This window comes from Micropterus salmoides, unplaced genomic scaffold (genome assembly GCF_014851395.1).
Source record: "Micropterus salmoides isolate LMB-PRFRI ecotype aquatic unplaced genomic scaffold, ASM1485139v1 Ms_hic_scaffold_2, whole genome shotgun sequence".
Lineage (NCBI taxonomy): Eukaryota > Metazoa > Chordata > Actinopteri > Centrarchiformes > Centrarchidae > Micropterus > Micropterus salmoides.
Genome location: NW_024041150.1, coordinates 9,021,997 through 9,033,278, shown reverse-complemented (window position 1 = coordinate 9,033,278; position 11,282 = coordinate 9,021,997). Strand labels below are relative to the sequence as shown.

Sequence of the window (11,282 nt, the reverse complement as noted above, 5' to 3'; positions counted from 1 at the left end):
CTCTTTGTGGTAGTCTGGAGTCTCTTTGTGGTTGTGTCTTTTTGATCGTCTCTTTGTGGTCACTTTGCATCTCTTTGTGGTAGTTTGGAGTCTCTTTGTGGTTGTGTCTTTTTCATCGTCTTTTTGTGGTCACTTTGCATCTCTTTGTGGTAGTTTGGAGTCTCTTTGTGGTTGTGTCCTTTTGATCGTCTCTTTGTGGTTGTGTCTTTTTGATCGTCTCTTTGTGGTCACTTTGCATCTCTTTGTGGTAGTTTGGAGTCTCTTTGTGGTTGTGTCCTTTTGATCGTCTCTTTGTGGTTGTGTCTTTTGATCGTCTCTTTGTGGTAGTTTGGAGTCTCTTTGTGGTTGTGTCTTTTTGATCGTCTCTTTGTGGTAGTTTGGAGTCTCTTTGTGGTTGTGTCTTTTTCATCGTCTTTTTGTGGTCACTTTGCATCTCTTTGTGGTAGTTTGGAGTCTCTTTGTGGTTGTGTCCTTTTGATCGTCTCTTTGTGGTTGTGTCTTTTTGATCGTCTCTTTGTGGTCACTTTGCATCTCTTTGTGGTAGTTTGGAGTCTCTTTGTGGTTGTGTCCTTTTGATCGTCTCTTTGTGGTTGTGTCTTTTTGATCGTCTCTTTGTGGTCACTTTGCATCTCTTTGTGGTCACTTTAACGTCTCTGTGTAGTAGTTTGGAGTCTCTTTCTGGTCATGCTGCGTCTCTTTGTGGTAGTTTGGAGTCTCTTTGTGGTTGTGTCCTTTTCATCGTCTTTTGTGGTCACTTTGCAGCTCTTTGTGGTAGTTTGGAGTCTCTTTGTGGTTGTGTCTTTTTCATCGTCTTTTTGTGGTCACTTTGCATCTCTTTGTGGTAGTTTGGAGTCTTTTTGTGGTCACTTTGCATCTCTTTGTGGTAGTTTGGAGTCTCTTTGTGGTTGTGTCCTTTTGATCGTCTCTTTCTGGTCATGCTGCGTCTCTTTGTGGTAGTTTGGAGTCTCTTTGTGGTTGTGTCCTTTTGATCGTCTCTTTGTGGTTGTGTCTTTTTGATCGTCTCTTTGTGGTCACTTTGCATCTCTTTGTGGTCACTTTAACGTCTCTGTGTAGTAGTTTGGAGTCTCTTTCTGGTCATGCTGCGTCTCTTTCTGGTAGTCTGGAGTCTCATTGTGGTTGTGTCCTTTTGATCGTCTCTTTGTGGTTGTGTCTTTTTGATCGTCTCTTTGTGGTCACTTTGCATCTCTTTGTGGTTGTGTCCTTTTGATCGTCTCTTTGTGGTTGTGTCCTTTTGATCGTCTCTTTGTGGTCACTTTGCATCTCTTTGTGGTAGTTTGGAGTCTCTTTGTGGTTGTGTCCTTTTGATCGTCTCTTTGTGGTCATTTTGCGTCCCCTTTCGGTATTTTGGTAGTTTAGTTGTGCGACTACCACTACAGTCGCTTTGGATATAAAGCGTCTGCCAAATGAGTAAATGTAAGTTTGGATCTCTTTGTGGTTGTGTCTTCATGGTCGTCAGAGGGACACATTAGGGGAGAGACAATACACTTAATTTACGAGACGTGATCATGCACAATATTGGGCTCATGTTACAGAAGATATTGTAACAGTATTTTGAAGAAATATTCAATGGTGAAATTTATGAGTGGGGGTCTGGGGGTCATTCCCCAGAAGATTTTGAGCATTAAACACTTAATTTCCTGCATCCTGGAGACATTTTCTGCACCAATTTATGCTGAAAATGTCTTTATTTTTAGAAAGGGAAGCACACAATTCAGGTGGTAGGTGACAATTCAACATCTAAAAATGTAATGGACTCAGTAGGCCTAATTAGTAGCTTGTTTTTCTTAGCTTAAGTTTTTGGACAATGCACATTTGTTTCTTCAATATTTACATTGCATCGCATGTTTTCTTATTGTGAAAATAAACCTTTTTCAAAGCATTCTCATTTGTTATCATTTGTTGTTGCTTTCAAAAAGTGATGGGGATAAAATCAGCCTTTTCAAAAAGTGATGGGGACTTGTCCTCAGTGTCCCCAGGGTAAATGACACCTATTGTTACGGCATTGCACAACTCTCCAACAAGTCCCTGTTGCAAAAGAGCCACTGACTCAGCGACATGAGAGCCATCCCTGTCCTGGATCTGAATGGATGCTGAGTTATTCCAACAGCTGTTCATCGGTCCAGCAGCTCGAGACTGCTGTGTTCTCAGGCGACGACTGATGGTTTTTTCAGTAAGATAGGTGGAGCTGTCTAGCTGTCCATCAGAGGAACCGGGGATCTTGATTGGCTCTTCGGGAGCGGAAGCGGATCTCAGAGAGTTTGGAGTTGATGCCGGAGCCGATGACTCCTTTCTTGGCGAGAGGAAAGCGAGCCAAGATGGCGTCTGAGAGACAGAGAGGTCTGTTAGAGAGGGTTAGAGACAGACAGAGTAAAGGAACATTGCAGCGAACGGTTTGGACCTACTGAAGATGGCGTTGATCTTGTGCGGGTCGAGGGCGCTGCGTTGTGCGTGGAAGGCTGGCCGGCGGCTCCGTCCTCCTCGCAGGTTACTGTTCATCAGCGTGTTCATATCAAACACACCTACCAGCAGCGTTCGTGCCATCGCCGTAGGAGACGGTGCCTGATTGGCTGCCTGCCATGATCGGACATCACAGAGAACACCAGAGCCCGGATACACCTCCACCTGGTTTACCTAAACAGACAGAACAGGTAAATGACACACAGTCCAGCTGTTAAAGCTCCGAGTATTTAAAACCGATCAGATCCAGAGGTCCACCTGTCCATTAAGGTGTCCGGCGGTACATTGGCTCTCCGAGCAGCTCCTCCTCAGCTCCTCCATGTCGGTCTGGCTGCAGAGTGGCGCCTCCTCCCCCATGTGGCTCCCCAGACCCAGGTCTGCTTCTTCAGGCACCTCCTCGTCCTCGGAGCCCAGCGGGCCCCAGGACTCTGACATGTCCCTGCTCAGTTCCTCCTGGAGCTGCTGGACGTAGACCTGGGGGCTGAGGTCTTCGTCCTTATGGGCGCAGTCGCTGTGATAAAGGTAAGGAGCATAGCTGTTGCTCCTAGCCATTGCCGTGGAGATGGAGGGGTCACTGTTGGCCTGGCCCAACGTCTGCCACATGGTGGACAGGAGCCCAGGGATTTCTGGGAAATGTAGTCAAAATAATGTTTCAAAATCAAACCAGATCAGATTAAAATAGTTTTAATTGCACTGGGTGATCAAATTGGATCAGATTAGATCACACCAGATCAGTTTACACCAGATTAGATCACATCAAATCAGTTTACACCAGATTAGATTACACCAGATCAGTTTACACCAGATTAGATCACATCAAATCAGTTTACACCAGATTAGATTACACCAGATCAGTTTACACCAGATCAGTTTACACCTGATTAGATCACATCAAATCAGTTTACACCTGATTAGTTTACACCAGATCAGTTTACACCTGATTAGATCACATCAAATCAGTTTACACCTGATTAGTTTACACCAGATCAGATTACACCTGATTAGATTACATCAAATCAGATTACACCTGATTAGATTACATCAAATCAGTTTACACCTGATTAGATTACACCAGATCAGTTTACACCAGATTAGATTACACCAGATTAGATTACACCAGATCAGTTTACACCAGATTAGATCACACCAGATCAGTTTACACCAGATTAGATTACACCAGATCAGATTACACCAGATTAGTTTACACCAGATCAGTTTACACCAGATTAGATCACACCAGATCAGATTACACCAGATTAGTTTACACCAGATCAGTTTACACCAGATTAGATCACACCAGATCAGTTTACACCAGATCAGTTTACACCAGATTAGATTACACCAGATTAGATTACACCAGATCAGTTTACACCAGATTAGATTACACCAGATCAGTTTACACCAGATTAGATTACACCAGATTAGATTACACCAGATTAGTTTACACCAGATCAGTTTACACCAGATCAGTTTACACCAGATCAGATTACACCAGATTAGTTTACACCAGATCAGTTTACACCAGATTAGTTTACACCAGATCAGTTTACACCAGATCAGATTACACCAGATCAGTTTACACTGGATCAGATGCGACAGAGAAGTTTAGTAACTCAGTGAACTCATTCTACTATTATTTCCTTAGTCCTGTGCTTTTGTGTTTTCCTGATCTGTGTACTTCTGTGTTTTATCATTATGGTCTGTGTCTTCGTCTTATATCTCCATGTTTTAGTGTAGTCTTGTCTCCTGTTTGGTCCCGTCTCTGTCCGTGCCCTGATTTTGCTGTTTTGTGTTTTACTTTGGTAGATCTGTCCTTGTGTGTTCCTGTGAACTTTACTTCCTGTTTTATTTTGGTAGTCTTCTATACCTGTGTCCTAGTCTAGCTTTGTTCCTGTGGTTCATTATCTGATGTATTTCAGCTGTGCTTCGCTCCCTGCTCGTTAACCAGTAGATATTGTCCTCAGTTGTCTTCAGTCTTTGTCACGTCCTTGCGTTGAGTGTTCTGTGCCTTCCCTGCGCTTTTGGATTATTTCATTGGTTTGTACTTTGTTCTTGGATTGTTCCCTTTGGATTATGTTTTGTTTGGAGTTACCCTTTGTTTGAACCTTTGCCGCCGAGCTCCCAGCGTTAGTTTTGTGTGTTAATAAATCTTTATTCAAACTGCAACTACCTGCATTTGGGTCCACACCTCAGTTCTCAGCTTCTGCACTCAGCTGCCCTTGACAAGAACCTGACTGATCTCTGACTGGTCAGCTGTGAACATTTAGACCAGTTGACGGTGATGTGGATCTGAACTCACCGTGGACTAGCATGTTCTTCAGTCTCTGGTTCTCCACCGACAGTTCTGCCTTTTCTCTCTCCAGCTCTTGAACCCGCGAACGAAGGAAGTGAAGCTCAGAGGCCTGTGACGGGTTCAGGACCGACTCACCGGACACACCTGACTCCACCTTCACCACCTGTGGAGCGGGGGGGTGTCTCATGATCAAACAGGCCACCATGATTGGCTGTAACTCCTCTTCACCTGTTGTCGTGGTGATCTAAGTGACATCATCTGAGCCTGTCTCCTTTGTGCTCGGTAATGTGACAACATTTGATTCTGTTGTGTTCAGTACGGCAGAAAATCTGCAGCTGTCAGATAAATGTAGGAGAAGAGTGTAGTACAGCGGAGGGAAAGTACTTTAAAGGTGTACTCGAGTAAACATAGTGATTTACTGGTAAGAGTACACAGTATGGAGACATCACATCCTGTCCTGCTCAGGCTGCTGAGACTCAGCGTGTGGGGGGCGCCACAGGCCAGACACACAGCTGCTGTCTTTAGTTCCTAATTATATTTGTTCTGCACATGTTGGTCATTCCTGTCCACTCTAAACTCCGATTATTCTAAATCAAGTCACGATCAGTAATAAAGGAACTGATCGCTGATCAGCAGCAGCTGTTTGACCAGTCAGTACATCTGATCATCGCTCAGCACCAGCAGCTGTGATGGATTATCAATAAGGAGGAGCACGTATTTATACACACACGAAGTACCCGCTGCTGGAACACGTGTATTTATACACACATGAAGTACCCGCTGCTGGAACACGTAAACAGCCTGAGTACACGTGTATTTATACACACATGAAGTACCCGCTGCTGGAACACGTGTATTTATACACACATGAAGTACCCGCTGCTGGAACACGTGTATTTATACACACATGAAGTACCCGTGTATTTATACACACATGAAGTACCCGTGTATTTATACACACATGAAGTACCCGCTGCTGGAACACGTGTATTTATACACACATGAAGTACCCGCTGCTGGAACACGTGTATTTATACACACATGAAGTACCCGCTGCTGGAACACGTGTATTTATACACACATGAAGTACCCGCTCAGTCTCACCGTCAGCCCGGCGCCGCCGCTGTGTGTCCGCCGCAGGACGCTGCAGTCCGGACTCTCCGCCATCATCACACCGGAGACACGAACGGGACTTTAATGGCGGATGGACCCGGTACCGTCCCGGTTCTTTGGCCGCGCGCTGGCTCCAAAAAACACACAAAGAAAAACAAGTTTATTAAAATTCATAAGTGTATCCACTTCCGGTGCCTCTCCGTGACGTCGGTCGTGCGTGGCCACGCTGTAGTCTTACTGGAGGACGTCTGCAACGTTTGTGTGCGTGCAGCGGGACTGCAGTACCCAGAGTGCACCGCGGCCGGCAGACTGTAAACAAGGACGGAGGCTGAAGGACGACGCGACTAATGATCGGTGAGTCCTGCTCGCTTTTACCGGACTCTGCCGGACTCTGCCGGACTCTGCAGTGGTTCTACCGAATGTTCTGAGTGTGTTCAGCTGTGTGAGAAAGATTACAGTACACAAGTACACAAGTACACAAGTACACAAGTACTCCCAGCTCCGTGCAGTTACAGTCTCAGCACTGCAAGTTCACAAGTATTCTCCCCTGTCCCCGGTCTCTCTCTGTCCCCCCTCCTCACCTGTCCCCGGTCTCTCTCTGTCCCCCCTCCTCACCTGTCCCCGGTCTTTCTCTGTCCCCCCTCCTCCCTTGTCCCTGGTCTCTCTCTGTCCCCCCTCCTCACCTGTCCCCGGTCTTTCTCTGTCCCCCCTCCTCCCCTGTCCCTGGTCTCTCTCTGTCCCCCCTCCCAGTGTTTGTGAGGTATAACCTGGGTCCAGGTGTGGCTGTGGAGCTGCAGGAGGAGTCCAGCGTGGCCGAGCTTAAGGAGGTGGTGGGGAGTCAGCAGGGAGTCCGACCAGAGCGCCTCAGGGTTCTATTCGCTGGGAGGGAGCTGAGGAGCAGCGCCACGCTGCAGGTGAGGTCAGGAGGAGGAGAACAGGTGAGGTCAGGAGGAGGAGAACAGGTGAGGTCAGGAGGAGGAGAACAGGTGAGGAGGAGAACAGGTGAGGTCAGGAGAACAGGTGAGGTCAGGAGAACAGGTGAGGTCAGGAGAACAGGTGAGGTCAGGAGAAGAGGTGAGGTCAGGAGGAGGAGAAGAGGTGAGGTCAGGAGGAGGAGAAGAGGTGAGGTCAGGAGGAGGTCAGGAGGAGGTCAGGAGGAGGAGAACAGGTGAGGTCAGGAGGAGGAGAACAGGTGAGGTCAGGAGAACAGGTGAGGTCAGGAGGAGGAGAACAGGTGAGGTCAGGAGGAGGTCAGGAGGAGGAGAACAGGTGAGGTCAGGAGAACAGGTGAGGTCAGGAGGAGGAGAACAGGTGAGGTCAGGAGGAGGTCAGGAGGAGGAGAACAGGTGAGGTCAGGAGGAGGTCAGGAGGAGGAGAACAGGTGAGGTCAGGAGGAGGAGAACAGGTGAGGTCAGGAGAACAGGTGAGGTCAGGAGGAGGAGAACAGGTGAGGTCAGGAGAACAGGTGAGGTCAGGAGGAGGAGAACAGGTGAGGTCAGGAGAACAGGTGAGGTCAGGAGAACAGGTGAGGTCAGGAGGAGGAGAACAGGTGAGGTCAGGAGGAGGTCAGGAGGAGGAGAACAGGTGAGGTCAGGAGAACAGGTGAGGTCAGGAGGAGGAGAACAGGTGAGGTCAGGAGAACAGGTGAGGTCAGGAGGAGGAGAACAGGTGAGGTCAGGAGAACAGGTGAGGTCAGGAGGAGGAGAACAGGTGAGGTCAGGAGGAGGAGAACAGGTGATGTCAGGAGGAGGAGAACAGGTGAGGTCAGGAGGAGGTCAGGAGGAGGAGAACAGGTGATGCTGTTGGTGTGCCTATAATTCCACTGCTCCATCACCACCCTGTAAAGTCAAAGTCTCCTCCTCCCCTACCCTCCCCTCCCCTCCTCTCCTCCTCCTCCCCCTGCTCCCCCCCTCCTCTCCTCCTCTCCAACCCTCCTCTCTCAGGGTTGTGACCTCCCAGAGCAGAGTACTGTCCATGTGGTCCTCCCCCCATCAGGTTCCTCCTCCTCGCGGCTGCTCCTCCTGCAGGAGCGCCTGGCTCGTAGCAGGGAGGAGGAGCAGGACGCTCTGACGCGGCTGGACCTCAGCTCCTCACGCCTCCCCTCCACCTCCTCTGGCCTGGCGGTGATCCTGGAGGGGAGAGATGGCGGAGCAGAGGAGGCCAGAGAGGAGGCGCAGGCTCCAGGTGAGAACTGTTGGCGGGTACTCCTGCAGTACTTTACAGTACGTCAGCTAGAAGTACTCTGACTGTGTGTACCTGTGTGTACAGGTGTGCGTACCCGCAGTACTTTCTTTGTGTACTGTAAGAGCTGCCGGTCGGTCCAGCCCGGAAAACTCAGAGTCCGCTGCCGAAGCTGCCGCCAGACCACGCTGACGCTCAGCAGGGTGAGTACTAATACTGCTGGAACGCAGTACTAATACTGGTTATAACGCAGTACTAATACTGGTTATAACGCAGTACTAATACTGGTTATAACGCAGTACTAATACTGGTTATAACGCAGTACTAATACTGGTTATAACGCAGTACTAATACTGTTCAGAACGCAGTACTAATACTGGTTAGAACGCAGTACTAATACTGGTTAGAACGCAGTACTAATACTGCTGGAACGCAGTACTAATACTGGTTATAACGCAGTACTAATACTGGTTATAACGCAGTACTAATACTGGTTATAACGCAGTACTAATACTGGTTATAACGCAGTACTAATACTGGTTATAACGCAGTACTAATACTGGTTAGAACGCAGTACTAATACTGGTTAGAACGCAGTACTAATACTGGTTAGAACGCAGTACTAATATTGGTTAGAACGCAGTACTAATACTGTTCGTAACGCAGTACTAATACTGTTCGTAACGCAGTACTAATACTGTTCGTAACGCAGTACTAGTACTGTTCGTAACGCAGTACTAGTACTGTTCGTAACGCAGTACTAGTACTGTTCGTAGCGCAGTACTAGTACTGTTCGTAGCGCAGTACTAGTACTGTTTGTAGCGCAGAACTAATACTGTTTGTAACGCAGTATTTGTTAGTGTTGTAGTCGCCCAGATCGAGGCCAGTTCCCCGCAGTAACACGTGGACTCACGGTGCGTCTCAGACTGATCCAGTAAACGCTCTACAGACAAACTGTGAGCGGTCATGTGCTCCACACTTCCTGTCCCCGTGCTGAAGGTGGATCCTCTCTCTCTCTCTGGGTCAGGGTCCTTCCTGCTGGGATGATGTTCTCCTCCGAGGTCGGATCCACGGCGTGTGTCAATCAGACGGGTGTCCTGGCAATGAAGCGGTAAGGGGCGGGGCTTCTGTCTTCTTTTTGTGTGCATGAGCTATTTAACTGATGTCGGTCCATCCAGTGGCATTCTGGGAAATATAGTTCAGAATCAGCTTTATTGCCAGGTATGTGCACACACAAGGAATCTGACTCTGGGCATTGCTCACGATGTGCTTATTTATACAATAAGACAATAATAATAGTACAGAGAACACAAATATACACACTGTGAACAAAACAGACAGAGACAATAGTGCAGGAGTATTATGTATTATGTTAAGTATTATGTGCAGGAGGTAGGTTTATTGGTAAACAGTATAAACAATATGAGAGTATGAACAGCACTGAAATACAGAATAATGAATAAATAATAAGTGGAAACCAGTAAACAGGTGCTGATTAGAGACAGAGTTACTGGGTTATTGCACAGGAATTGTTCCTGACGCTGTGAGTCAGAAATCAGCTGTGCATCAGAGTGATGGCTTGTGGGAAGAAACTGTTCCTGAGTCTGTTGGTTTTGGCGTACAGTGCTCTGTAGCGCCTACCAGAGGGGAGGAGCTGGAACAGCTTGTGTCCGGGGTGAGATGGATCTGCAGTGATGTTTCCTGACTCTGGAAATGTTTAAGTCCTGAATGGAGGGCAGGTTGGCACCGATGATCTTTTCTGCAGTCCTGACTGTCCGGTGTAGTCTGCTCCTGTCCTTTTTGTTGGCAGATCCAAACCGGACAGTGATGGAGGTGCAGAGGACAGACTAGATGATGGCTGTGTAGAACTGGATCAGCAGCTCCTTGGGCAGGTTGAGCTTCCTGAGCTGATGCAGGAACTACGTCCTCTGCTGGGCCTTCTTGATGATGGTGTCAGTGTTGGGCTCCCACTTCAGTTCCTGGGATATAGTGGAACCCAGAAACCTGAAGGATTCCACAGCAGACACAGGGCTGTTGAGTATGGTGATCGGGGGCAGAGTGGGGGGGCTCCTCCTGAAGTCCACGGTCATCTCCACAGTTTTGTGCGTGTTAAGCTCCAGGTTGTTCTGACCGCACCAGAGAGACAGCTGATCAACCCCGTCTGTAGGCCGATTGGTCACCGTCCCGGATGAGGCCGACGACCGTTGTGTCGTCAGTGAACTTCAGGAGTTTGACAGATGGGTCTCCTGAGGTGCAGTCGTTGGTGTAGAGGGAGAAGAGCAGTGGGGAGAGCACACACCCCTGGGGGGAACCAGTGCTGATAGTCCGGGTGCTGGATGTGATGTTCCCCAGCCTCACCTGCTGACTCCTGTCAGTCAGGAAGTCTGTGATCCACTGACAGGTGGAGGCTGGCACAGTGAGCTGGGTGAGTTTGGTGCTGAGGATGTCCGGGATGATGGTGTTGAACGCCGAGCTGAAGTCCACGAACAGGATCCTTGCATACGTCCCTGGAGAGTCGAGGTGTTGCAGGATGTGATGCAGACCCAAGTTGACGGCATCATCCACTGACCTGTTAGCCCTGTAGGCAAACTGCAGGGGGTCCAGCAGGGGGCCTGTAATGTCCTTCAGGTGGGCCAACACCAGTCTTTCAAAGGACTTCATGACTACAGATGTCAGGACGACAGGCCTGTAGTCATTTAGTCCAGAGATGGAGGGTTTTTTTGGGGACTGGAGCGGAGCGGGGGAGAGGTGTGACTCTGGGCTTTTCAAACCTACAGTAGAAACCATTCAGCTCGTCTGCCAGTCGTTGAGTGCCAGCAGTGTTGGGAGATGGTCTCCTGTAGTTTGAGAGTGTCTGCAGGCCTCTCCACACTGACGCAGGATCGTTGGCTGTGAAGCTTTTTCAAGATTTTCAGAGTAGCTCCTCTTTGCAGCTTTGACCTCTTTAGTCATTGTGTTCCTGGCCTGGTTGTACAAGACTCTGTCCCCACTTCTGAAGGCCTCCTCTTTGGTCTGACGAAGCTGCCTGAGTTTCGCTGTGAACCAGGGTTTTTGGTTGTTGTATGTGCAGAAGGTTTTAGTCGGCACACACGTCCTCACAAAAACTGATGTAAGATGTCACAGTGTCAGTTAGTTCGTCAGGTCAGTGGCTGCAGCCTCAGAAACACTCTAGTCAAAGCAGCGCTCTCTCTGTCTCTGTCTCTCTCTGTCTCTGTCT

General features: G+C 48.5%; 2 protein-coding genes across 2 annotated transcripts in view; one reads left to right on the top strand and one right to left on the bottom strand.

Moving 5' to 3' along the window:
* Positions 1-1,300: 1,300 nt before the first annotated feature.
* Positions 1,301-6,080, bottom strand: LOC119911376. The gene is made up of 5 exons (XM_038730260.1): positions 5,876-6,080; positions 4,778-4,934; positions 2,737-3,104; positions 2,424-2,652; positions 1,301-2,343 (listed from the first exon to the last, which is right to left on the bottom strand). The coding sequence occupies exons 1-5, from the start codon at positions 5,939-5,941 to the stop codon at positions 2,222-2,224; spliced, it is 942 nt and encodes a 313-aa protein (XP_038586188.1). The 5' UTR covers positions 5,942-6,080; the 3' UTR covers positions 1,301-2,221.
* The window catches only part of prkn (parkin RBR E3 ubiquitin protein ligase), a 40,353-nt gene continuing 35,150 nt past the window's right edge, over positions 6,080-11,282 (top strand). The window contains exons 1-5 of the mRNA XM_038730226.1: positions 6,080-6,238; positions 6,635-6,798; positions 7,828-8,068; positions 8,153-8,268; positions 9,093-9,176. Coding sequence (XP_038586154.1) covers positions 6,232-6,238; positions 6,635-6,798; positions 7,828-8,068; positions 8,153-8,268; positions 9,093-9,176 — 612 coding nt within the window. The 5' untranslated portion in view covers positions 6,080-6,231. The remainder of the gene's footprint in view (positions 6,239-6,634; positions 6,799-7,827; positions 8,069-8,152; positions 8,269-9,092; positions 9,177-11,282) is intronic.

What these genes read in the sequence shown, in the direction of transcription:
- LOC119911376 (XM_038730260.1), bottom strand. Translation starts at nt 5,941, where the DNA reads ATGATGGCGGAGAGTCCGGACTGCAGCGTCCTGCGGCGGACACACAGC. An exon ending in GAAGAACATGCTAGTCCACG is followed by an intron (nt 3,105 to 4,777) that starts GTGAGTTCAGAT and finishes TACATTTCCCAG; the next exon opens with AAATCCCTGGGCTCCTGTCC. An exon ending in CCGGACACCTTAATGGACAG is followed by an intron (nt 2,653 to 2,736) that starts GTGGACCTCTGG and finishes CTGTCTGTTTAG; the next exon opens with GTAAACCAGGTGGAGGTGTA.